The sequence below is a fragment of the Podarcis pityusensis genome (assembly GCF_964106645.2).
Source record: "Podarcis pityusensis genome assembly, chromosome: 2".
Classification (NCBI taxonomy): domain Eukaryota; kingdom Metazoa; phylum Chordata; class Lepidosauria; order Squamata; family Lacertidae; genus Podarcis; species Podarcis pityusensis.
The window spans coordinates 63502581-63526631 of NC_138029.1; the positions used below are offsets into that span (position 1 = coordinate 63502581).

The 24051-nt window shown below is 44.3% G+C and overlaps 1 protein-coding gene across 1 annotated transcript; it reads left to right on the forward strand.

The window, feature by feature from the left end:
* Positions 1–315: 315 nt before the first annotated feature.
* Positions 316–23592, forward strand: SLC6A7 (solute carrier family 6 member 7). The gene is made up of 14 exons (XM_080991387.1): positions 316–468; positions 9304–9487; positions 11555–11686; positions 13372–13606; positions 13831–13969; positions 14914–15048; positions 16475–16578; positions 17771–17895; positions 18868–18980; positions 19087–19218; positions 19722–19821; positions 20439–20539; positions 21072–21242; positions 22658–23592. The coding sequence occupies exons 1-14, from the start codon at positions 439–441 to the stop codon at positions 22868–22870; spliced, it is 1914 nt and encodes a 637-aa protein (XP_080847513.1). The 5' UTR covers positions 316–438; the 3' UTR covers positions 22871–23592.
* The last annotated feature ends 459 nt before the right edge of the window (positions 23593–24051 follow it).

Consider the following 24051-nt stretch of genomic DNA (forward strand, 5'->3'; position numbering starts at 1 on the left):
TCACTTACTGCTTGACACAGCCTGCAATCTCCATCTGACTCCGAAGCAGAGCTGTGTGCCAAACAGCCAACCTGCTGCTGCTAGCCCTCCCTGGCAGCTCGCTCTCATTCCGCCTCATTCTCTAGCTAGCTAATGGTAACAACATACTCTGTGCTGGTCCAGAGAGGGACAGAAACATACAGAGAAAGGGAAGGTTTCTCCTGCTCACTTGCTGATCTATTTATCTGGATGGTCCTTCTGTCTTCCCTATTGTTGCAGAGAGAGGGGGGGGAGAGAGAGAGAGAGAGAGGGAGAGGGAGGGAGGGAGGGAGGGAGGGAGAGAGAGAGAGAGAGAGAGAGAGAGAGAGAGAGCGCATCTCTGGAACAAGTGGAAGAGCCAGAGTGCGAACAAGCAAACTGCAGGGAGGGAGAAGGAGTGCATAGCAACGCGACTCCACGATGAAGAACCAGGAGCATCATCCTCAGAAGGTAAGACGAGGAGGCAGCGAGCAGCTTGTACCGGAGGCACATAATTAGATGCCACAAAAGGAGAAAGTGTGTGTGTGTGTATCAGGGGAAGAGAGCTTTAGCAGGTGCCTTTTTCTGGATGGCAAAACAATCCAGGCTCAGGATTGCACATCCCACAGTCCCTGTATCCTTTCCCCCAGGTAAGGTTGGCAGGGGATGCTTCCTCTGGGACCCAGACCCTTCAGAGTAGCAGGTTGTCTGCTGCTAAAGGTGGAGAGCGACGACACCTTCTGCCCCTGGCAGGACCCCAGGAAGCAGCAGGTGGGGCAGGTAGGAGGCGGGGGTGGCTGGCTGGCTGTCATTGCACAGCCAGCTCTTCTCACTCTCTTTAATTAGCAAGCTGGGGGGGGGGGCTGTGCCTATACTTGAGTGCACCCGCTTTTCACCAGCCAGCCTCATCACGCAGGTGTTTCTTTTTCCTCTGGAAGGCAGGTGTTTCCACCAGGGGATGATGCATGCTATATGGCTGGGGGTGGGATTTAGGTATGGAACAATTGGGTGGGGAGAGAGAGGATTGCAAGTCCCCTGTAGTGTTTGCATCAGTGCTTGTCCTCCCACTGCATCCTATGTGCAACAGGTGCTAAAAGGGAAAGAGCGCCCAGGAAGACAGACTAGAGAGGTTCACATCGGACATGGCTGGAGCAGGAAACTGGGTCAGGTCTATCAAGCCCCTCGTTGCTTCTTTCCATATCCGCTCCCTCTCGGCTTGCATCACCCGGCCGGCTCCTCCCTCTTTCCCCCTGGGAAGCCTTCTTCTGGCAGTGATTCTTTTCCCCTTTCCCCTTCCCACTTTTACATCACCCAGGCAGAATCTCTTACATAAGCATGTCAGTGTGGCACAGTGGTTAGAGTGCCAGGTAGGAACTGAAAGAGCAGGGTTCAAATCCTCACTCAGCCACGAAGGTTACTTGGGGCCAGTTACAGCCTAACCACAACCTATTGCTGTGAGAATAAAATGGAGTGGGAGTAGAGGACCATGTGCTGTATGCCACCCTGGGATATGAATGCATTAATGTTTATTCATTTATTTATCTTTCCCCATATCTCCCACTTCTGACTCCACTGCTGGCTGTTCCAAGACATTTTGCAGTAAATGAAGGTAGAGCAGTAAATAGCACCCAGTACCCCCCCCACCCCGGTTCAAGGCCAGCCAAGTTATTTTGGCCCTTGAGGCAGAAAATCCCACAAGACTCCAACCACCATTCAGAGTGCGCTGTCTGAGAAAGTTCATAAGATTTGCAGGGACAGGTAGTCTATAAGCAAAGCCATCCATCCTGTTTCTGACTGGTGCTAGCAGGGGTGGACATTGGTAATATTTTGTAATATGACATCCCGTGTGAGGCCAACATTTGGCGCCCCAAAATGGATCTTCTCAGTTTGGCACCACCCTAAATCTGGTGCTAGTGCTAGTCTTTGGACCAAAAGGCTCTCTCATTGCAGCAGGTAGCAGGCAAAGCAAATTTAAAAAAAAAAAAACAAGTTACAACCGCCAAGAAAACCCCCTAATTAAAATGCACAATGAAACAATTTAATCAAAACGTTAGAATAAAAATCCACAGTCAAAATGCACAATAAAGCAATCCCATTAAGACAGCAGCAGAAGATTCAAGTCAGGAGCTATGGGGAATTCTTGTCTAAATGGGGATTTGCTATGATTTTGCTGAAGCAGTGAGCCTTGTTTTGCTCTAGTGACTTTCAAGGTGGCTTCCTGCCGTCTCTAGTCCAGGTCTCCACCTCCCATCCCAAATTTTGAGAGAAATGAAAAATAATTTGTTTCTGGGGTAGTGGTGCTAGATAAGTAGGTGAAAGTACCGCCATTTCACCAAATAATGAGCCTTCACCAGCACAGAGTGGTGGAGATGCCATGCAGCCTCAGCCAATTGATCTGAACACCTCTGAGAGGCATGACCTTATCTAATCCCCAGGACACTAACTCGTGTCTGCTTTCCCCCCAACTTTTGTGTGTGGCATGCACACTGACGGGGTTCAGACAATAATATCTCAGCAGCTTCAGAACAAGGCAAGGTATTAAACCAGCTTCAAACTGAAGTTTAATATCATAAGCAGCTGCTCTACAACAGAACTAAACCCTCTCTTATACGCACATGTGTGCACACACACACATCTCACATAAATGTAACTTAATGCTAAGGTCCCCCTTCTCTCTCCCTGTAATGTATAACTGAGGAAATGAAAGATATGGCATCATTACACCGTGCTAATGTAGAGTAAGGGGAGGCTACTACATACCACATCTGGTTCCAACCAGATCTGAAGTCAAGGTCTACAAAATGGGACACTCCCAAAACTGTGGAGAAAAATATTCATTTTGAAGTGTTTCGGGGGGGGGGTGTCTTTTGATTTCTCCAGCTGCCAGCTTGTGACTCAGATGTGGCACAGATGCATTTCTTAAAGTGAGGGATTTTCTCTCTCTCCTGTAACTCAGTGTTCTTGAGTGTGATGTGGTACTGATGACCTAAATCAGTAAAATAAAGGCTTTTGTGGGGCTTACACACACTCTAATAAATGTTTTTCGTATTCCAAAAGGCGGTCTATCACATTTATCTGGTGTGTAGTGGAATAATAATATTTGTCCTTTTTGCCTTTTTACCACAATAGTCACCATATACTTTCTTTTTTTATATATCCAAAGCTAGCTTATCCATTGTTCATTTATCTGAAGGATAGCCCTCTCGCTCTGAATCTGCCCTTGTTTTTTCTACTCTGAACTATTTCTGTTTGAGGATGCCTTCATAGAATACCTAGCTGCCCAAAGGACAGGAGAAGGGAATGGCAGAAAGCTGTTAAAAATTTCCTGCTGAGGAACCTGTGCTGGAGTCTCTCAGTCTCCCAGCAGAGTTTGGCATTATAGATTAACCACAATGCTTAAACTTTGCAGCCTGGGAAGAAAAGCTTCTTGCCTCAATTTGTTGTTCCAAGCGATGGTGTGTATGATTGATTTTTTTTTCTTCAGGAACAGAAGGCTGCCTAAGAAAAATGAAAAGCAAAGATGCTCAGAATGCCACCAGGATTCTAAAGAAAGCACCAGATTGTAGCATGGAGAGACAAACATGTTACTCCAAAGTATAGCAGTGATCACACTCAGTGGAAACTGGCCTTGGCCAAAAAATGGGGTAGAGTCTTTGTCAGAATAAACTTTAGGCTGATTCATATAACTTCAGTTGTGGGATAACCCTTCATTAACCCTTCCCGGTGCTCAATTTGTAGAAAGCCAGGTGCTAGAAACTGCTCTCAGGTATGAGACATATGTACTCTACATATGCTCAGAGGCATACTCTTTCTTCAGACATCCCATGGCATAGTATATAGGTTCCAGGAATGAGCCATAGAGCTATGGCCTTCCTGGACAGAGATAGCCTGGCCACTGGTAACTTCCAGGCTGGATTACTGTAATGCGCACCATATGTGGCTGCCCTTGGGTCCAACTAGTGCAGAACACAACAGCCGTACTGTTGATGGGGGCATCTGGCCGAGAACCTGTGACACCATAGTTAAAACAGCTGCACTGGCTGCCCATCTGCTACAGAGCCAGGGTCAAGATCCTTGTATTAATTTACAAAGCCAGCCTGAACCACTTAGGTCCAGGGTACGTCAGGAATCACCTGAACTGTTATATCCCAGCTCAGTCACTGAGCTCATTGCAGGGGCATTGTTGGTCGTTCCTCAAATGTATGAGGCCTTCTTGATAACAACAAGAAATAAAGCCTTTCATGTCTTTGGCTCAGTCCTGTGGAACACTCTGCCACTAGAGATTCAGCTGGTGCCTTCTGTTCCAACTTTTCAACACCTGCTGAAAACTTTTCTATTTCGCTAGGCTTATGCAGTCAATTAAGAATACATCTTTCCACATTGGTTAATTGATTTCTGTTTTTAACTTTTTAATATGCTTTTTACTGTATTGTTTTGTGTATTTTTGTTGTAAGCCGCCTTGATATATATATTTTTACAAAATAGCTGCATATAAATAAACAAATAGAGGGATCCCTGGCTAAAATTCAAGCTCTGTGGGCACCCTTCCCCTCTCCCATCTTAATTAAGTACATATTTGGCAAGCAAGTTCCCTTGAGTCCAAAAGTGTGTGCAAGCGACTATAAGCTGTGATGTGGACATTTTCACACAGTAATTTATGTATGTGGCTGGATATCACAATAAACACTAGTCTGTTAACTGCCTTCCTCATACTATGCCTCTGCTTTGCTTTGGGGCAGTTAAAAAAAAGAGAGAGAGCCAAGTATTGTATAGGCTGATTCATTGCACCTGAGATACTGACACTGAGAAGAAAACAATAACCAAGGACCAAGCTTAGAGTCTTCTTACTCATAGTAGTCTCATAGATGATGAAGGGCATTTAGACAAAAGAGAGTATGGCAGGAGGCGGGTAGAAGGGAGAGATTAAGCAATCAAAGGTAAATAGTTTGGACCATAATGTGGGCTGAAAATGGGGTTTAAGAGAATCTATTAGAACTAACATTCTAAAGATTACTAGTTAACATTGATTTCATGCCAAGCAGGTGCTAGAAAAAAACCCTAAAGGATTTTGACTTATTTAATGAACATGTTTCCTAAAACAAAGGCATTTATTTTTATTTTCAAAAAACCCTCCAAAAAAGAAGTGTTCTGGAAAGTGTAAGGTTTTATTTTATTCAGACAGCACAGAATGTAATATATATATGTATTTAGAAAAGTATTACAATGCCTGCTGAAATGATTTTTTTAAATTTCAGCTATTTATATACTGCTTAATCACCGAAGTATAAAATGGTACCTCGGGTTACATATGCTTCAGGTTACAGACTCCACTAACCCAGAAATATTACCTCGGGTTAAGAACTTTGCTTCAGGATGAGAACAGAAATCGTGCAGAGGCAGCGCAACAACAGCAGGAGGCCCCATTAGCTAAAGTGGTGCTTCAGGTTAAGAACAGTTTCAGGTTAAGAACAGACCTCCAGAATGAATTAAGTTCTTAACCCGAGGTACCACTGTATAAGTGATGTACATAAAGAATACAAAAGTAATTCCGTGGATAAAATCAGTTAAAATTGTTCGTAAAACAGAAAACTTCCTTAAAATTTACTGCTTTAAGTGCATACACACACGTATGCACACACAGACACTATTATTATATTAACAGAAAAAAAGTCATAATAGTTTCCTTGTACACCTTACTCAGCTAAGCATTTTTAAAATACATTTGCCACTTATTTTAAAGGCAATTTCCCACCCCAATTTGCTTTAGAACACAGATCTATTGCACCCAGCTAGTTTGTCCTACTTTCTCTGTGTGCTGCCCCACTCCTTTTTCTTACAAGGGAATGACTGCAAGATCTAATTGCTTCAGCAAAAATCCTGGAAAAATATAAGCCGTTACTGCAAGAGGTTTAGAAACTGGAGGTTTACATTGTGTAATGGTGAGACTTAGGCTGTGTACACATGGATACCATTTACTCCAGCTTCAGTGCACTCCCACTACTGGAACAGTGAAACTGAGTACACAAGATATTGGCTGAAACCCATCTGTATCCTGCAGTTTCTTGAGAAATTCTCTTGTTCAATGCATTTCCCCTTAAACCACCTTCCTCCTGATTTGAAAATATAAGCTGTGGTTAAGCTGAGATATTGTACATCTGAGATAGCCATTGAACATGCACTGATGGTAGCCCATGTGCAGATGACCTCTTCATCAAATAGGACAGGCAAACTTGGCGCTCCAGATGTTTTGGGACTACAACTCCCATCATCCCTAGCTGACAGGACCAGTGGTCAGGGATGATGGGAGTTGTAGTCCCAAAGGATCTGGCGGGCCGAGTTTGCCTATGCCTGAAATAGGAGTTTGGTGCAGAGAAACTAAATCAGGTAATGGGCATGGGGTAAAGACATGGTTTGAAGCTCTACTGAACCCGAATTAGGTGATCATTCTGATCTGGTTGGGGCTGCAATCTCCTGAATGATCGCGTGGACACTTTTGGAAGTTTCCTGGATCCTGCACTGCTCCTGGGTGCCCTCAGTGACCATAAGCTTTTCAGCATAATTGGCTGATGCACCAGTTGTGTTCCTAGCTGGAGAAGACCTGGCCAGTTCTTCATGCCCCTGTTATGCCCAGTTTAGATCACTGTAACATATTCCATACATGGCTGCCTGCCTTTCCAAAGCACTTGAAAGCTTCAGTCGCTTCAAAATGTAGCTGCCTTGGTACAGTATGACGCTTTCTGATCTTGTCATCCCAGTGATACTCCAGTTGTACCAACATGAATTTTGGTTCCAGGCTTAATTTGAAGTCTTAACCTTAAGGCCTTAAAAGATCTGGAGCCAGTTTGATTTATAGACTGCCTTCTTCCTTTTGCTCATGCTCAAGCACTCTGTTCAACTGCCACTCTGTTGGTAGTCCTCCTGCTGCCTGAAATTTGGCAGGTGGTGACACAAGATGGCTTTTCCGATGGCGGAGCCTAGACTGTGAATGACCTCCCCAGAAAGAGCCATATGGCTACCTCACTTGCTCACTTTTCAGTGAGAAGCTAAAATGTGGCTTTTTAAAGGAAGCTTTCAGTCTGTATTAATTTTATCTTGTAGCTGCTTAACATTGCTAATATATTTTAGATGTTAAAATGCTGTATTGTAAATCACTTTGACAGCCTTTGGGAGGATTAATGGCATATAAATGTGTTCAGTAAACAGATGAATGGCTATTATGGTGCATGGAAAAATATACAGTACCATGAAGGGCATTTTTAGTAGATTTTCCCTGGTTATATTCATTTCTACAGATGTTGGCACTGTCCTGTCCATATAGTTACTTTCTGCTTTGATGTGTTAGGTCTAGATTATTATAAATGTAAGTGTGTATGTGAGAAAGTGAGTGAGTGTACATGATAATGTACTTGTCCACATGAGTTACAGATATGTCATGTACATACATAGGCATCTTTTGCACTAAGATATATAGAAGTTTCTTTGGGCATCATGTTCATATATGTGCCATGAAGCCTTGGGCCAGTCACCATCTCTTAGTCTAAAGCAGAAACATGTACACCACCTTGAGATCCTTGGAAGATAGAAGTGGTATATAAATGTAATAAAGAAATAAAAATATATAATTGCGTCTATGAGGTCTGTATATGGATACACATGTTATTCACATGTGTGTGATATTAGCTTGCCCACGTACAGACATGTTTGTATGGCTGGGTCTGAGCAGAGATATGTGCGCATGTAAGTGCAAGAGCATGTAAACATATGGCAGGTAAATCTGTGCTTCACTAACACTTTCTTCACTTGTCTCCATGGAAACTGAACAAGAGGAGCATTGCTACAACTGTAGCCTATTGTGGGAGAGGAAAGGGCAGCTATTGGAGAAAAAAAGGAGAACCAACGTTTAATTTGGGCCAGTGCTCACCAGTGCTCTGGCTGTTTTCAAGGAACATATGAATTAATAATAAAGATCAAATAGTTCTCCTGAGTTTTGGCAAGCGAACCTTTCAATCGCTGCTGAGTAGCCAGAGCCTGTCCCCTCATGTCAAGGATTTTAAGGGAGAGCTTTCAAGTCAGAGTGTGTGGTTTCCATATAGGATTGAGCCCTGTCACCTCTCTTTTTATGAAATTAAGAACCAGATGCAGGCAGCTTCTTGTGTTGGGAAAATATATTTGGAAGCCATGTCAAGGGAGGATCATTTTTAAGTCAGTCTAGTTCAGCCAGTGTCTTAGCTAGGCAGGCAGTTCTTAAATGAGGCAATGGAAGCCAGCGAGATGATGGGTTGCTGCTTTTTAACTTGGCAAACCAAAGAGGGTTTGTTGGGCCAGAGCAGAGGTAGCCAATTATGAGACTCCGATTCCCATCAGCCTCAGTCAACTAGATCAGTGGTCAGGGATGATGGGAGTTGGAGTCCAACAATATTTGAGGGCACTATGTTAGCTATCGCTGGCCCAGGGGTGTGATTCAGGGGCAATAGGGGCTAAGTTAATCCTTGACTAACATCATGCAAGCCGGGAGAGCAGAACTGGACATGGAGAAGTGGTGTAGCTTTGTGCCAGAGCACAAACTTTGCATGATGAGGATCTCAGATTCAATTGCATCTCCAAATACGGCTGGGGAAAACGTCTGTTGGAACCGAACCCCCGGAGAGCGTAGTCAGTGTAGAGTAGACCAAGGGTAGTCCAGGGTGGTGCTCTCCAGATGATGTTGGAGTCTACCTCCATCAACTCTAGCTGGCATGGCCAGTGATTAGGAAAGATGGGAACTGTAGTCCCAACAATAACTGGAGGTCACAAATGGGCTGGCTCTGTATAAAGCAGACAGGCAACAGCTCCTGCTGTGGACCTCTGAGGCTGAGAAGATGGACTTCACTCAGCTCATGACAGATGCAAGTCTTTCCTTGCAGCTCCCATCAGCCCCAAGCAGTATGGGCAGCCATGATGAAAGGCACAGTCACTCAGTGGCAGATCTCTTGGTGTTTCAAATTTCAGTGGCACCCTGTGTGACGCCAAAATTCGGAGCCCCTCCACCTCTTGAGCTCCCCAGAAGGCACCCCTGAGGCACCATGCACAGTGCGACTGAACCAGTTGTGCTCCCCTAAGTATGCTGTAGTCCAATAACATGGAGGGCCACCGGTTGCCCACCCCTGTGTGTGTATATTACAAACATATACCACCATCTAGCTTCTATCTACCCTTTTCTTAAAAAAAAAAAATCATTTCCCCTTGCTCTCTGAAGTTTCCCTTGCATTTCTTTCTGTCTTCTTCCAACAACCTTGTCTTTAATTCCTCACTTCTGCCCCTTGTCAGCCCGTGATTCCAGACTTGCTAATGACTCCAAGCGATCAAGGAGATGGTGACCTGGAGATTGAATACCCTGAAGACAGAGGGAACTGGACAGGCAAGCTGGATTTCCTTTTGTCCTGTATTGGCTACTGTGTTGGACTGGGGAACGTCTGGAGGTTTCCATACCGCGCTTACACAAATGGAGGAGGTAAGCCCTGGGCTTTTCTTACCTCCTGTGCTGGAGGGCTGCATCTCTATATTTAAAACTGACAATAGAAAACTGGTGTCAGGTAGGAGTTGTGTGTGCGTGCAACTCCCACAGCAGCAACTGCTACGCAGGCATGGCCCAGAAGGACTCCTCAATGCTGCTGCTTTGCCTGTAGCCACAACCAACTTCAGGAAACACACCAAGCAGACACCTGATTTCCTGCATCAGCTTCAGCCTGGAGTCACAAACGACTCTGCTGATCCCCTGGGTTGGATGTGCATTTGCTCTTGGCTGGTGCACAAGCACCCTGGGGACACTGCTGAGTGACTGTCTCTCTCTGCAGCTTGCAAGACATTGATCTGGCAGGTGGGAGCGTACACTGCCCACCCCAAATGACAGGCACACCTGCATCTCTGAAATGCAGGGCAGGGGGGATGGAGTGTTTTATTTAAAAAAAAAACAAAAAACAGACACCAGGAACACAAGTGATAGTGAAGTGGTATCTAAAGAATATCTGCCTAGGCTATGGTCCCTTTAATTTTTACAAAACCAAAATGGGGACGGGGTGATCACAACAAAAACTGCCAGAAAGTCGACACCTAAACATACAAAACTCAAATTCCTGTAGTTCGCTCCAGCTCAGTGCTGGATGAAAAGGCACAGGTCCCTAGATTGTGTACCCTATTCATGGGTGATAGTCCTCTGTGACCCATTTACTATACCCCTGTGGTGTCCTGGGATATACAACTAAGGACACATTTATAAAGGGGCTGGCTGCCATGCCATATGAACTGTTTACTCTTAAGCAGGCTTCAGCATGATGCCAGGCACCTCTGTCAAATGTCCTGCGTGCTTCCGAAAGCAACACTGATGAATCAGTAGGAGGCATACATCCTTCTGAGTCAGTGCATAGTGCAGCTTGCATGAATTCAGGATGTGAAAGGGCAGCACACTCCTGGAGATACCATCTTCTCCACTGGGGAGAAAAGTAACAACAACAACAAGATTCTAACCATTCACTGTAAATCTTTATCAGTGTTTTGCTTATGCCATAGGGGTGTCGGTCCCAGAAAGCTGACAGAATTCAGAGAAATAATTTGATTTTGCTTAGCTGAATCTTCTGGTTAGTGTTTGATGAATAGTGTCTTCAGATTGCTTTTCTAAGAATGGTGGGTGGAATTATTTTCTATGACAAAATTGGCTGGCTTTCAGTAGAGTAGAAACTGAGCCCTTTGAATTGACAGAAAATCTTGTGAATCTCAGACAGCTGCCAAAAATGCAAATTTGAAAATATGTGCCATGTAGATAGTCTTTGACGTTTTATGTTTTTTCCCCATTTTAATCCACTGATTAGGATACTATGGGGATTTAATTGGGTTCTTGGCTGAACCACAGTCACTCCAGTGATCTTGTCAAGTCATTTAGATTCAGCTTTCACCTTAAAGTCTTTGCTCTAAGTCCCCCAGATCATCTCAGTTTCCTATTATTGTGCCTATTTCCTCATTTTTGTTACCAAAGATGCTAAGGAATGATTCTCGACCTTCTGCAAGCAAAGCATGTGCTCTATCACTGAACTATGGTCCCATCACAAGCAAGTTATTATGATAGGGGGTACTTCCAATGCTGGAGTCATAGAGTTCTCAGATGGCAACCTGGGCATTTGCACATACATTTAAAGTAACTGGAAATCAAGGGAGCTATTGTAGACTTGGCGCTGCTCAGGCATGCAAGGTGTTTTTTTTTTGCAGTATCCACACAATGACATCAAAATGCCGTTCCATTCTCCCCACTCCCATTCTCACTTAATCCACATTTACTGTTTCCAGTTTTTGTTTTAACCTATTGGGTTTTCCATAGAAATGTTCAATCTAGATTAAAGTTGCAGCCTGCACTGTAGATCCTACATTGAGCTGGTGTTGCATTAAATGACCTCCAAGGTCCCTTTAGCACAATGAAACTATGCTACATAGGGAAGTTATATAACAAGGTGCTCACATTTAACTGTGCTGCTTGCCCAACATCCAGTCATGCCCCCTGTGCCTTGTGTCACAATTTTCTATCCTACAGGGGCATTCCTTGTTCCTTATTTCATCATGCTGGCGATCTGTGGGATTCCCATCTTCTTCATGGAGCTGTCGCTGGGCCAGTTCTCCAGCTTGGGGCCTCTTGCTGTTTGGAAAATAAGCCCTCTGTTTAAAGGTATGTGTGCATGCAAGGCAGTTCTCAGCTTCCTTGATGTTTCTGTCTCTCTCTCTTCTGCTGAGAACTATAAAACCAGGGTCCGTTGTGTCAGTAGCAAAAAGGCATAGCAGCAGCTGTTGCCACTGTCTCCGCTCATCATGGAGCAAACTTAGAACATAGGAGTCTATGGGTGCGAATGGATGGTACACAAAGGGATCAGTGAAGCTGCATGGTGAGAGACACAGAGAAGGCAGCCTTTCTCTCTCTCATTGTTTCAGAGTTTTAATGGTCCAGTCTCAAGCTCCGAGTTGCATAAGAAACAACCCCAACGAGGCCAATGTTTTCACATGGCTTGTGTGCTTTTAAATGCAACAGCTTACACTAGAGATGGTGACAAATGTGACAGCCAGGATGAAAATTACTGGTGTGGATAGTTATAAATGGATAGGGATGCTTGAGGAATCAGTCCCTTGCTAATTCCAGTACAAGCAGACACAATCCACACCTCCCAGATGAATGTGCAGATTGGAATGCAACTATCCCTTGGGATTTCAGAGTTTTTCAAATTCTGCAAAAAAACCGATACTAAAACGCATATAGAAATGTGTAGCTTGAGACAAAATATATTTAGGGTGCTTTCAGACTGGTGTTTACAGTGGTACCTCGGGTTACAGACGCTTCAGGTTACAGACGCTTCAGGTTACAGACTCCACTAACCCAGAAATAGTACCTCGGGTTAAGGACTTTGCTTCAGGATGAGAACAGAAATCGTGCTCTGCCGGGGCAGCGGCAGTGGGAGGTCCCATTAGCTAAAGTGGTACCTCAGGTTAAGAACAGTTTCAGGTTAAGAACGTACCTCCAGAACAAATTAAGTTCTTAACCCGAGGTACCACTGTACTGTGGTGTTGGTGTGTCTCACGTATAAACGTTTTTTGCAGTATCCAGCCTGTATTCCTCCCCCCTCCCCTGGCATGGCATTTAATCCAGATTTACCCTTTCCAGGAAGAAAAGGTAAAACAAACACCTGTTTGCAATATCTCAATAACCTGCTTGCATATTAACTCCCCTCCTCAAAATCTGGAAGCAACCTTAGCAATGCATAGCAATAGCCACCAACTGGATGGCTCCAAAACAGGACAAATTCAAGAAGGACATTGCTATTAGCCACAGCGGCTATGTACTGCCTCCCCTGTAGGAGGCAGTATGCCTCTGAATACTAATTGCTGGAAACTGCAGGAGGGGAGAGCTCTGTTGTTCTCCACTCCTGCTTGCAAGATTCTCAAAGGCATCTGGTTGGTCACTGTGAAAATAGGATGTGGCCTAGATAGCAGAGCTATTTTCATGTACTTATGTAATTTGTGAGAAAATATGTGTCTAAATGTAAATTTTAGTTTGGATTTCTTTTTTAAATGTAGATTAATTCAGAAATAGGGCAAAATGGATTTATGAATGTAGACATGCAAAGCTGGCATGGACCAGGAATAGGCTGGTCCTTCCATCCTCTGTACATATCATGCAACCAAAGCAAATGAAGCTTTCTTCTCCAGTGGTCAAGTGCCAGCCTATGTGGTTATGGCTGACTCAGATTTTCTGGCGTGGAAATGTTCACTATAAACAGTGCAGCATATAAGCAGCACCCAAGGAGCTGTTTGAATCTTGTTGCCGTTATGTTAATCTGTCTTCCATTTTTGTTCCCTTTTCAGGTGTTGGCATGGCCACAATCCTGATTGTCTGCTTGGTGGCCATTTACTATAACATGATCATTGCCTACGTTCTCTTCTACCTCTTTGCCTCGCTGACAAAAAACTTGCCCTGGCAGTACTGCGGCAACTGGTGGAATACAGATCTGTGCCTGGACCACCACATCATGCGCTCGGGGAATGGCGCTGTCCCCTTCAACATCTCTAACACTGTCAGCCCAAGTGAGGAATACTGGAGGCAAGTACAATAAGCCAGGCAATGTTTAGGTGACCATTGACGACCATATTGGACCTGATTGACAACTGCACACTCTAAATCAGGGATCCCCAGCCCTTTTGGGGCCCTTGGCCCAATCCAGTTTATGTTCCTAAATTAGGTGGTTTTCAATGGCAGATTTGCCCTCCCTTGTACTAAGAGAGACGTGATGCTCCTGTCCATTAACCGCCTCCCTTTTGTCCTAGTCGTTATGTCCTGCACATCCAGGAGAGCTCGGGGATTGGCGATCCTGGGAGGATCCGCTGGAATCTATGCCTGTGTCTTCTCCTCGCCTGGGTCATTGTGTACCTATGTATCCTAAAGGGAGTCAAATCCTCTGGCAAGGTAAAGTATGAATCGGCAGCAGCCACTAGTGTGTTTGAAGCTATGCTTGTTCTGGAACTATTAGCTAGACTCAATGGTTGGCCTCTTCCCCTCCATTGCATTCGCAGTGGCCCAACCAGTAACCCTCTATACACCGGGGCTTAATGTATATGAATGGGGGGGGGGTGTTTGGCTTTACATGTGGACATTCCCCACACATTTTAGAATTTGCTGCCAAGGTTCTAAATTGTATGGGGAGCTCTGCAAGTAAAGCAGCCTCCCAGCTGCAGATGCTCAGCCTTCCGATGCATGGAGGGAGACAGGACAGGCTACAGGGGACCTAACAGAGCTGGTGGGGCCAACAAGTACAGCTCCAGTCTCCTCCCTTGCACAATTAGTATCATTGTCTGACAATAACCATGTGTACCCCCATCCAGCTGCACTAGGAGGAATGTCTTGATGGTAAGAGCAAACTCAAGTCAATTTCCGAGAGGGGTGGTGGGCTCTCCATCACTGGAGGTCTGGACAACCATCTCTTGGGGATGCTCTAACTCTGAATTTCTTGCAACGTGCAGAGGAATTATTTATTTATTACATTTATATTCCTCCATTCCTCCAAGGAACTCAAGGAGTCATGCACCACTTTTTCTTTCTCTATATTATCCTCACATAACTCTTATTAGATAGGTTAGGCTGAGATTTGGTGACTGGTCCAAGGTCACCCAGTGAGCTCCATGGCTGAGTGGCAATATGAACCCTAGGCTCTCAGGTCCTAGTCCAACACTCCAACCAATACACCACAATGGTTGGACATTATGGGTACATGACAACCACTCTGCATAATCTGTGGAACTGTGCAAGACTTCTACAGAGCTGTCCTGTAGACAGCCACCATCTCCACATTTTCTTATGCATACTGAAATGAACCACTGCAGCTTCAATCAAATACCTTTATCCTCTTGCAGGTTGTATATTTCACAGCTACCTTTCCTTACCTCATCCTGATCATGCTCCTGATTCGAGGTGTGACCCTGGAAGGAGCCTGGTTAGGAATCAAGTTCTATCTCACACCACAGTTTGACCTGCTACTGTCTCCCAAGGTGAGGTTTATGCCATGTGATTTCACTGTAGAGTGGAGCTTAATTACATAGACCTGCCCTTTCAGCTGCCACACACAAGTGCTCGCCATGTTCAGAGCAGATGTGTGCAGCAGGGGGCTCCTCAAACTTGGTGGGATGCACAAGGAAGGAAAAGGCTTTCCTTTTAGAAGAATGTTTATGGGCTGGATAGGCCAATCAGGTTTTAATTGGACCCCACTTGTAAGTAGGACAGCCCTTGCAAAAATAAAATTGAAAAGCAAGTGACATTCCAATGCTATGTAAGAATAGCATTTTAGATGTGTCCATGCAAAATATACATCACTGAGACCAGAGCAACATACTATATTAGATGTGTTGCTGCTACCATAAACAGCAGTTGTGTATTTTAGCACCTCCCCCTATAAAATCAAAGACAACTTACCCACTTCCAGCCCCCTTGTTTCCATCAGCATCACTCACTTCCCTCATATGAAACATTTATATGAAAATATAAAGTGGCTCATATATATATATATATATATATATATATATATATATATATATATACTGAGCCTCATTTCTCATTTTAGCCCATTGTTCCCTATTTTGACTAGCAGTTGCTCTCCAGATCCTGCTCCTAAACCTGTAAGTGGAGATGCCAAAGACTGATTGCAGGCTCTTCTGTGTACACAGCATGTGCTGGACCACTGAGCCAAGGCCCCTTCCCATGTGTTGACTTGTCTGAGATCTATTACATGTATTGCATACACTCTATAGAAATGCACTTAGGTGGGTCCAATCGAAACACAGAGTTCTCCTGTGCATTAGAGGAAAAAGCAAAAGTATAACGTGTGTTTACTGCCTTCACTTCTGCTGTAACGTGCAAAGTAGAAATCAGCATGCATCCTTCATGAGGAGATGTACAGAAACACTTTAGGATCATTTAACTTCATTAAGGAATAAGTGCAGACATTGGCAGATTATTATTATTTATTAAAATTGTATACATTGGCAGATGTGCTTTGGCAAAGTTCTTCCTTAATGTTTTGTTGTCATGAGAGGTTAGGTAAAGGTAAAGGACCCCTGGACAGTTAAGTCTAATTGAATTCAACTATGGGGTGCGGCGCTCATCTCCACTTTCAGGCTAAGGGAGCCGGTGTTTGTCCACAGACAGCTTTCCGGGTCATGTGGCCAGCATGACTAAACTGCTTCTGGCGCAACGGGACACTGTGACGGAAGCCAGAGAGCACGGAAACGCTGCTTACCTTCCCACTGCAACAGTACCTATGCTTTCGAAGCTGGTATGCTTTCAAGCTGGTTAGATCATCCTTAGAAAAAGCTTCACTGTGCACATGAATGGACTGTTTTGTCACTCAAAGCAGAGTCTTGACTCTTCTGCATTTCAATGGACTTCTCCTTTACCTCTTGTTTTCAAACACTGTTTCAGGTGTGGATTGAAGCAGCTTTACAGATCTTCTACTCTCTTGGGGTAGGATTTGGGGGACTTCTCACCTTTGCATCATATAACACCTTCCACCAGAACATTTACAGGTACATGTTTTCAGTGTAACATGGCATGGAGATGGAACATACAGAGGTGGTTGCTCATCCATGTCATCATGGATGTTAGCAACACTCCATGATCCCTGAATTGAGGCTGTATAGAGTAGCAGGTGAATGATGGATGTGGCAAGAGGAAGGAGACAAAATGTAACTACCAGAAAACAAGTGGGAATGTACAATGGAAACGAACATAGACTAAATCAGTCAACCTTTTCCCTGGCTCCCCACCATCCCTCTAATGGATGCTTTGCGACAGTGAAGGCAGAGGATGAGATTCACCCAACAAGCCCTGCCCCATCAGAGAAAGCTCTGTGCAAAGATTTCCGCTTGCACAATAGGACCTCCCACCCTTTCCTTCCCCTACACCCCCCAAAATCGGCTTGGGAGATGTTGGGAGATCCCCAACAACAGCATAGGGCGGGGAGGAGAGAGGGGATTGTTCTGGTTCTGCTGAAATGCTTGTGCAAAAGGAAGGTTTATTGTGGCACAACCACACAGAATTCCAGCTCATCATGGAATTCAAATAAAATCAGCATAAAGATCCCATGAGAACTCTGTTTCTGCTCTTTATCCTCAGCAAAACATATGCTCCTTCATATTTCTATAGGTGACATATCTCTCGATATTTCCATGTAAACCCAAAGCACAGCAGAGTAGCATTTTCTAAGGTATGAACCCCACAACTTAGATCCCAATAGATGGCAAGTATGGCAGCCTAATTTGGTTGTGGTGTCATCCTTTCCTTCCTCTTGCCTTCCAACTCAGTACATCAGGGATGGAACCCTCTGGCTCAGGGTCCAAATGTGGCCCTTCAATCCTGTCTGGCCCCAGGGACTCTTCACAGACCACACACTGTCCTGAGCCACACCTCTTCCCAGCTGTGCTCTGCAATCTCCTTAAGTCTTTTTGCCTGCCTGGAATGTGTCCTTAAGCTCTAATCATGCTTCTTGCTTGGTGGTGGTGGTGTGTGTATACATGCGCATGCAGAAAGTAGCCTACTGTTCACAGGTGGCATTCACACTGCCCACTTTTACCTCTAGTCCTGCCTACTGCTAGCATGTGACTGCCAGATGTGACCCTTGAGCTGAAAATGGCTCCCCGCCACTGCTATGGGGTCTCAAATGGCCAGTTCATTATGCTAGAGACAGCTGATCCAGTTCCTGTATTTTTTATTCTGTAGGGATACGTTTATAGTTACTGTGGGCAATGCTATCACCAGTATCTTGGCTGGCTTTGCCATCTTCTCTGTTTTGGGCTACATGTCCCAAGAACTTGACGTCCCCGTTCAGGAAGTTGCCAAAGCAGGTAAGGCCTGAACATTCCTTCCCTCCATCTTCTGTGCAAGTGTGTGTATTGTCCACCAGGTCTTCCAAGCATTACATGTCTGCATGCAACATAATGAAATTGGCTTGCAAATGATTTCTGAGGCTGCAGGACATCGTGAACAGAACATCCTCCTTTTACATTTTAAATTTTTGGCTTCCTTATTTTGAGGGGAGCTAAGAATATTCTTTTTTATAAACACACACACACAAAAAACACACACACACAGAGTGGAATTGCTGCATAATTTCCCTCTGGGTATACAGCTATTCTGGGAAATTTAGAGTATTGTGACCATTTTCTAATTATGCTCTAGGTAGTTTCCCCTTTATGGTCTATATTGCTCCTCTAGGAATCAGCTCTGTTGCTTTAACCCTTCCCTTTCTAAATAACATTGTTTTTATGTCATTTTTTTCTTCCTTCCCACTCTAAATTACAGCACACAAGGTGAGGTAGGGTGTAACTGCAATTGTGATCATGGTGAGAGAAAGGCACTATTTAACTCCTTCCACAGTAAAATTACACATACCCTCCAATATCTGGGGCTGCTCACTTTGCTAGCAGGTGTTAGAAATCTGAAAGCAAAGTTAGTGTTCCACTTCCAGCTTAAATCAGAACAGCAACAATTGGCTTCTGCTAGATCATCCATGTCTTGAAGAATCCTAAGTTGTGACTTAGGGTATCAATGACTTATTTCCTGAGCCTTGGCTTTCAAAAAATACGGTCCAGAAAGCAAGTAGTACTTCAGGGACTGGAAACCGTTTCCAGTTGGGAAACACTGCTCTGTGCCAACTCTAGACTGTTTCTGTGACATTTCTCCTTTCCTGACATCTCTTGCTGTAAGTTGCCCTTATGTCTACAGCCATGAAACTCTACTCAGTCTCAGTAATATCTTCTTGCCTGTAGCTGTATAATCCCACTTGTGATTCTTCTCCTCCTTTGCCTGTCTTCTAGGTCCAGGCTTGGCATTCGTGGTGTACCCACAAGCAATGACAATGCTTCCTCTTTCTCCTTTCTGGTCTTTCCTTTTCTTCTTCATGCTGTTGACTCTTGGCCTGGACAGTCAGGTAAGAGTGTGCTCTGCTGTGAGGAAGGACTTGAACTATATGGCCTCAAGCGAATGGTGCTTACGGCTTACAGTACAAGAGAGCATCTGTTATTATCTGTGTGCAGTTTGCCTTTCTAGAGACCATTGTTACTGCGGTGACAGATGAGTTCCCATATTACCTGCGGCCAAAGAAGGCTTTTTTCTCAGGCGTCGTTTGTATTGTGATGTTCCTGATGGGGCTCATCCTCACAACAGAGGTAAGCAATATGGACAGTCCAAGACTGCAGCAGCCAGACCTTTCTGTTGATCATTTAAGTTGAGGATTTACAGGGGCAATTGATGTGTTCTCCCTCTTTCCTCTATCTGTGCCCTCCCTAAATGTTCTAGGGGTTCCCCAAACCCTCTGGAGCAGATTTGGGGAGGGCATAGGGACACACAGGGAAACAAGAGGGGAATGTCCTGTTGTGCAATCAGAAATCCTTGTGCTGACAGAACTCAGTAGAATTCCACCTGTAATTTGAGCTGTGATTCAGAAAGCAAATCATAGTGTTTTCTGTGTCCTGATAGAATGAGCCCATGAAATTCCTAGAGTGACTTATTTGGTACGTGACACCCCCCGTTCATACTTCCTAAATATTCAGGTTATTAAAATGCTGGTGCTGGCCTATAGAACAGGATGTATTGACACAAGTAAACTCACTGAGTTGACAATCCCATGTCTTGATAGAGGCCTTGACCATTCACTGCTTTTTCTCCCTAGGGCGGGATGTATTGGCTGGTGCTGCTGGATGACTATAGCGCTGGGTTTGGACTCATGGTAGTGGTCATTACCACCTGCCTGGTGGTGACACGTGTCTATGGTAAGACGAGATACACCGATAGTGTAGAAATTCAATTCTGAATTGCTGAGTATATGTTGAGATTTTTTAAGTGACATTGATAAATACAAAGAGATATACACTGGCTTTTGTGGGGTAAGTAAGACTGCCAATAACATATGCAACATCTCAAGATGCATGTGGCAGTGGTTAAAATGATAACTTAGAATTGTACCACCCCTGGCTTTCATACTGCACCAAAGGGGGGTGGTGGTGGTTGTTGCTACAACTAAAAGTCTCAAAACCAGTAATATATAATAAATGCAAAAAATACAGTACATATAAATAAGTTTTAACATTTAAAAACAATGTATTCTGCAGAATACATTTGTACTACTGTTTGTTTTGTGGGTAAGTCACATATCTTTATGTACCATTAAAAATTGCTTCTCTGGAAGTCAGCTGAACTGTGTTTGATGGAGTTTACTCCCAGATAGCCTCGGACAGCCATCCTTTGCATTATTACTTGGGGCCAAGCCACATTAACCATAGCGGGGCTTACTTCTGAGTGAACTTGCATAGGGTTGTGCCGTTAATGATTTAGTGGAAAACAGCTGATGTAATATCCCATTTCTTACACATCATTTTGTTCTCTGCAGGCATGAAGAGATTCTGTCGTGACATTCATATGATGCTGGGTTTCAAGCCAGGGATATACTTCAAAGCCTGTTGGCTGTTCCTGTCTCCAGTGACAATGATGGTAAATATGCACCAATATCCACAGCTGGACAATACCCTTATCAAAACCATCTAAAATGTCACAAGAGAGTGGGAAGCTTCTCAAATGGAAACTACAGACTGATTAAAGGCTTGACCACATTTCTGCTTGCTCTGTGCCTGGAAAGCACACGTCCAAATGTTTTTCCGCTTGTCCTGACGCTCTAGGCATTGGTCTGAGTACTTTTGTATTGGCCCCGCTGCTCTCCCCAAGAAAATCCTCTATTTAGTGCTATGTGGAACAAATCGCAATCTGCAGAAAACCTGATTGCCATTTGTTCTGATTCAGCGCTGCAGATTTTGGCGGAGGTATGGATAAACCTTCAGTCTCTGCCAGGTGGTAGTTTTGAATCATTTCCCCCAGCTCATCTCATTCTCCCCTGGTCTGTTAGCAGGGTCTTGTCCTACACCTCCTGAGATTAAAAGTTCATCTGTAGGACAGCACTCCCCACAACTGACTCAAAATGGAAGGGGAAATGCTTCGTGCAATTCTATGATGACACTCTTTGTTTCAGGCTCTGCTGGTGTACAGCATCATCAAGTATGAACCATCAGAGTATAATGGATCCTATCGTTTTCCATTCTGGGCTGAGATCCTGGGCATCCTGATGGGAATCATCTCCTGTCTGATGATCCCCATGGGGATGGTTTTTGCTGTGCTCCATGAGGAAGGAACACTCTGGCAGGTAAGCCGCTTCTGGGGTCATTTTCTTTGTTTTCTCATACCCTCCAACATTTCTCTGATGAAAACAGGGATGTCCTAAGGAAAAGCGGGACATTCCGGGATCAAATCAGAAACCAGGACAGTTTCTGTAAATCCAGGACTGTCCCTGGAAAATAGGTATAATAATAATATTATAATAAATAATTATTTCTACCCCAACCATCTGGCTGGGTTTCCCCAGGCACTCTGAGTGGCTTTCAACAGAATATTAAAATACAATAGTCTATTAAACATTAAAAGCTTCCCTAAACAGGGCTGCCTTCAGATGTCTTCTAAAAGTCTGGTAGTTGTTTTTCTCTTTGACATCTGGTGGGAGGGCGTTCCACAGGGTGGGCGCCACTACCGAGAAGGCCCTCTGCGTGGTTCCCTGTAACTTGGCTTCTCGCAGTGAGGGAACCGGCAGAAGGCCCTTGGCACTGGACCTCAGTGTCCAGGTAGAACAATGGGGGTGGAGACGCTCCTTCAGGGACACTTGGAGAGTCTGTTTTCTCATGGGATCTTTGTTTTTGCACCTTTTAGGTCTACTTTATATGACCATTGTGGCTACAAGGAGAAGATTGGAAGCTTTCTCTTTTGTTTTAACTAGCCTCAGTTTAATGCTTTGTCTAAACGGAGTTGGTCATACCATTAGGTCCAGTGAATGAGGCTGCAATCATTCCCCCTCTGCTAGAGGACAACTGGTTGTCAGTTTCATTTTATTTAGCCATTTAAAAAGAATGTGTGGAGAAAGCAAAGGAACTTTCCTTGCCATCCAATCTTAAAAAAATTGACTTTCCAGAGATACGCTAAATACCAACACCCCCACCCACTTTCTATCTTCATTTGAATTACTTCGTTTAAATAGCTTTTAATAATGTCAAGTTTCTATATTGCTGGGACAGAGGTTGCCATCTAGTGGTGTTTATGTGCATTGCATAAACTTGAAATATTTTCAAACAGAGAACCAATATGAAGATCTGTAGAAAAATAGCAGAGCCTTGCACTTCTGCTTTGCAGAAAAGAACATGATATTGCTGCTAATCTCAGACTATATTGCACATTTGCTGTGCAGTGCTGAACAGTCAGGGCACCCTGTGAAATTAACAGAACTGTCTGCCTCCACAGGTGCTGATAACTTCTTTGGAGTTAAAAAGTTAACACTAACAGTGAACAAAGACCAGTGCTCTGTGTTCATCAACCTTATTGGCTGTGCAAACACTAATCACTGTTTGGGTTTACTTCATTGGCAATGCCTTGGGAGCTTTGGAGATGTTCTTCCATGCTCTTTCACAGAAATGCTTTCGACAGTATCAAAGCAATTTTGGACTCCCAAAGATGGACGTTCTTTTGGATGTCCATCATGGTACTTCCTGTAATTGTTTGTCCTTCTACTTGCAGAGAATCCAGCAAGCTAGCAGGCCAACCATGGACTGGGGTCCTTCCCTGGAGGAGAACAGAACTGGCATGTATGTGGCTACTCTGGCAGGCAGCCAATCACCTAAACCTTTGATGGTCCATATGAGGAAATATGGAGGGATAACCAGCTACGAGAATATAGCCTTTCAGGTAGATAAAGAGATTGAAGAGGATGAAGAAGAGTCCATGATGTGAATGAAGCGGCAGCCTCCCAGCTCACCCCCCATGTGGGGGAAGATGGAGGAAACGCAAGGAAGCAGACCACTGAACTTTTGCACAAAATTGCACTTTGGCACTTCCAGATGCATTTAGCATCTCATTGCAGTGAACTCAGCATAACTCTGCTGAGAATCCCAGTGTTGTTGAGGTTTCTGTTTGATGTGGAGAGGTGTGCAATGAATCTGTGTCTTGCTGCTCTAATGTCTAGGACAGGTCTCTTGGATCCACTCATGTTTTCCCTTCCTCACCAAAGCAGTGATGAATTCCTCAGGGTCAGGGCCTAGGATCCCATAAACTATCTTCTTCCTATCTAATCTATCTCCCCACCCACTTGATGGTCACCTAGCTATTCGTTTGCAGTTTTTAGCCTACATTGTGTCACTCAGTATAGCTCTCCCAAAGCTGCCACTACGTTCTGTGGCCTAACAACTAAGTCAAGGATGGGGGACCCCTCAAGTCTGGGGATCAAATGTGGCCCTCCAGGCCTCTCTATCTGGCCCTTGAGGCACTCATTGGGCCACACCCCTCTTTAGCCCTGCTTTGCACTTTGAAAATGCTTCTTGCTTGCCACTTGCCAGGGTAGAGGACAGGGAGAGATGTGTGAGCATGTGTAGAAATCATCCTACATGTAAACACAATTTGTATAATCATTGGAATGTAGGGTTGCATCCAATGCAGAGTAAACCCATTGAAGTTAATGGGCATTGCTAGCTTATATCCATTCATTTAAACTTAGCTAGATAAAACCCATCCACTGCCTGAAGTACAGAGTGGAGGGGCAGACATGCAAACCTTCTACTATGTCAGACAGTTTGTCCATCTCATTCATTGTTGTCTACAATGTGTGGCAGGAACTCTCCAGGCTCTTTCAGATGGGATTTCCCCAGGCCCACCCTGGGGCCTTTTGCATATAAAGCATGTTCTTTACCACTGAGTTACAGACACCTCCTCCTCTCTTTTTGAGGAGGAGCTATCACATACACTGGACTTAGTTTTGTATGGCCATATGTGCCCCAATGCCACACACTACCTGAAGTACATAGAGGAGGGGCACACATACAAACATGATGGATGGGTGAGTGGCTGAAATGGCCCAAAGTGCAGTTTGCTCTTCAGTTTTCAAATTGTATTGGGTTGGAAATTTTGCTTGTGAGGCT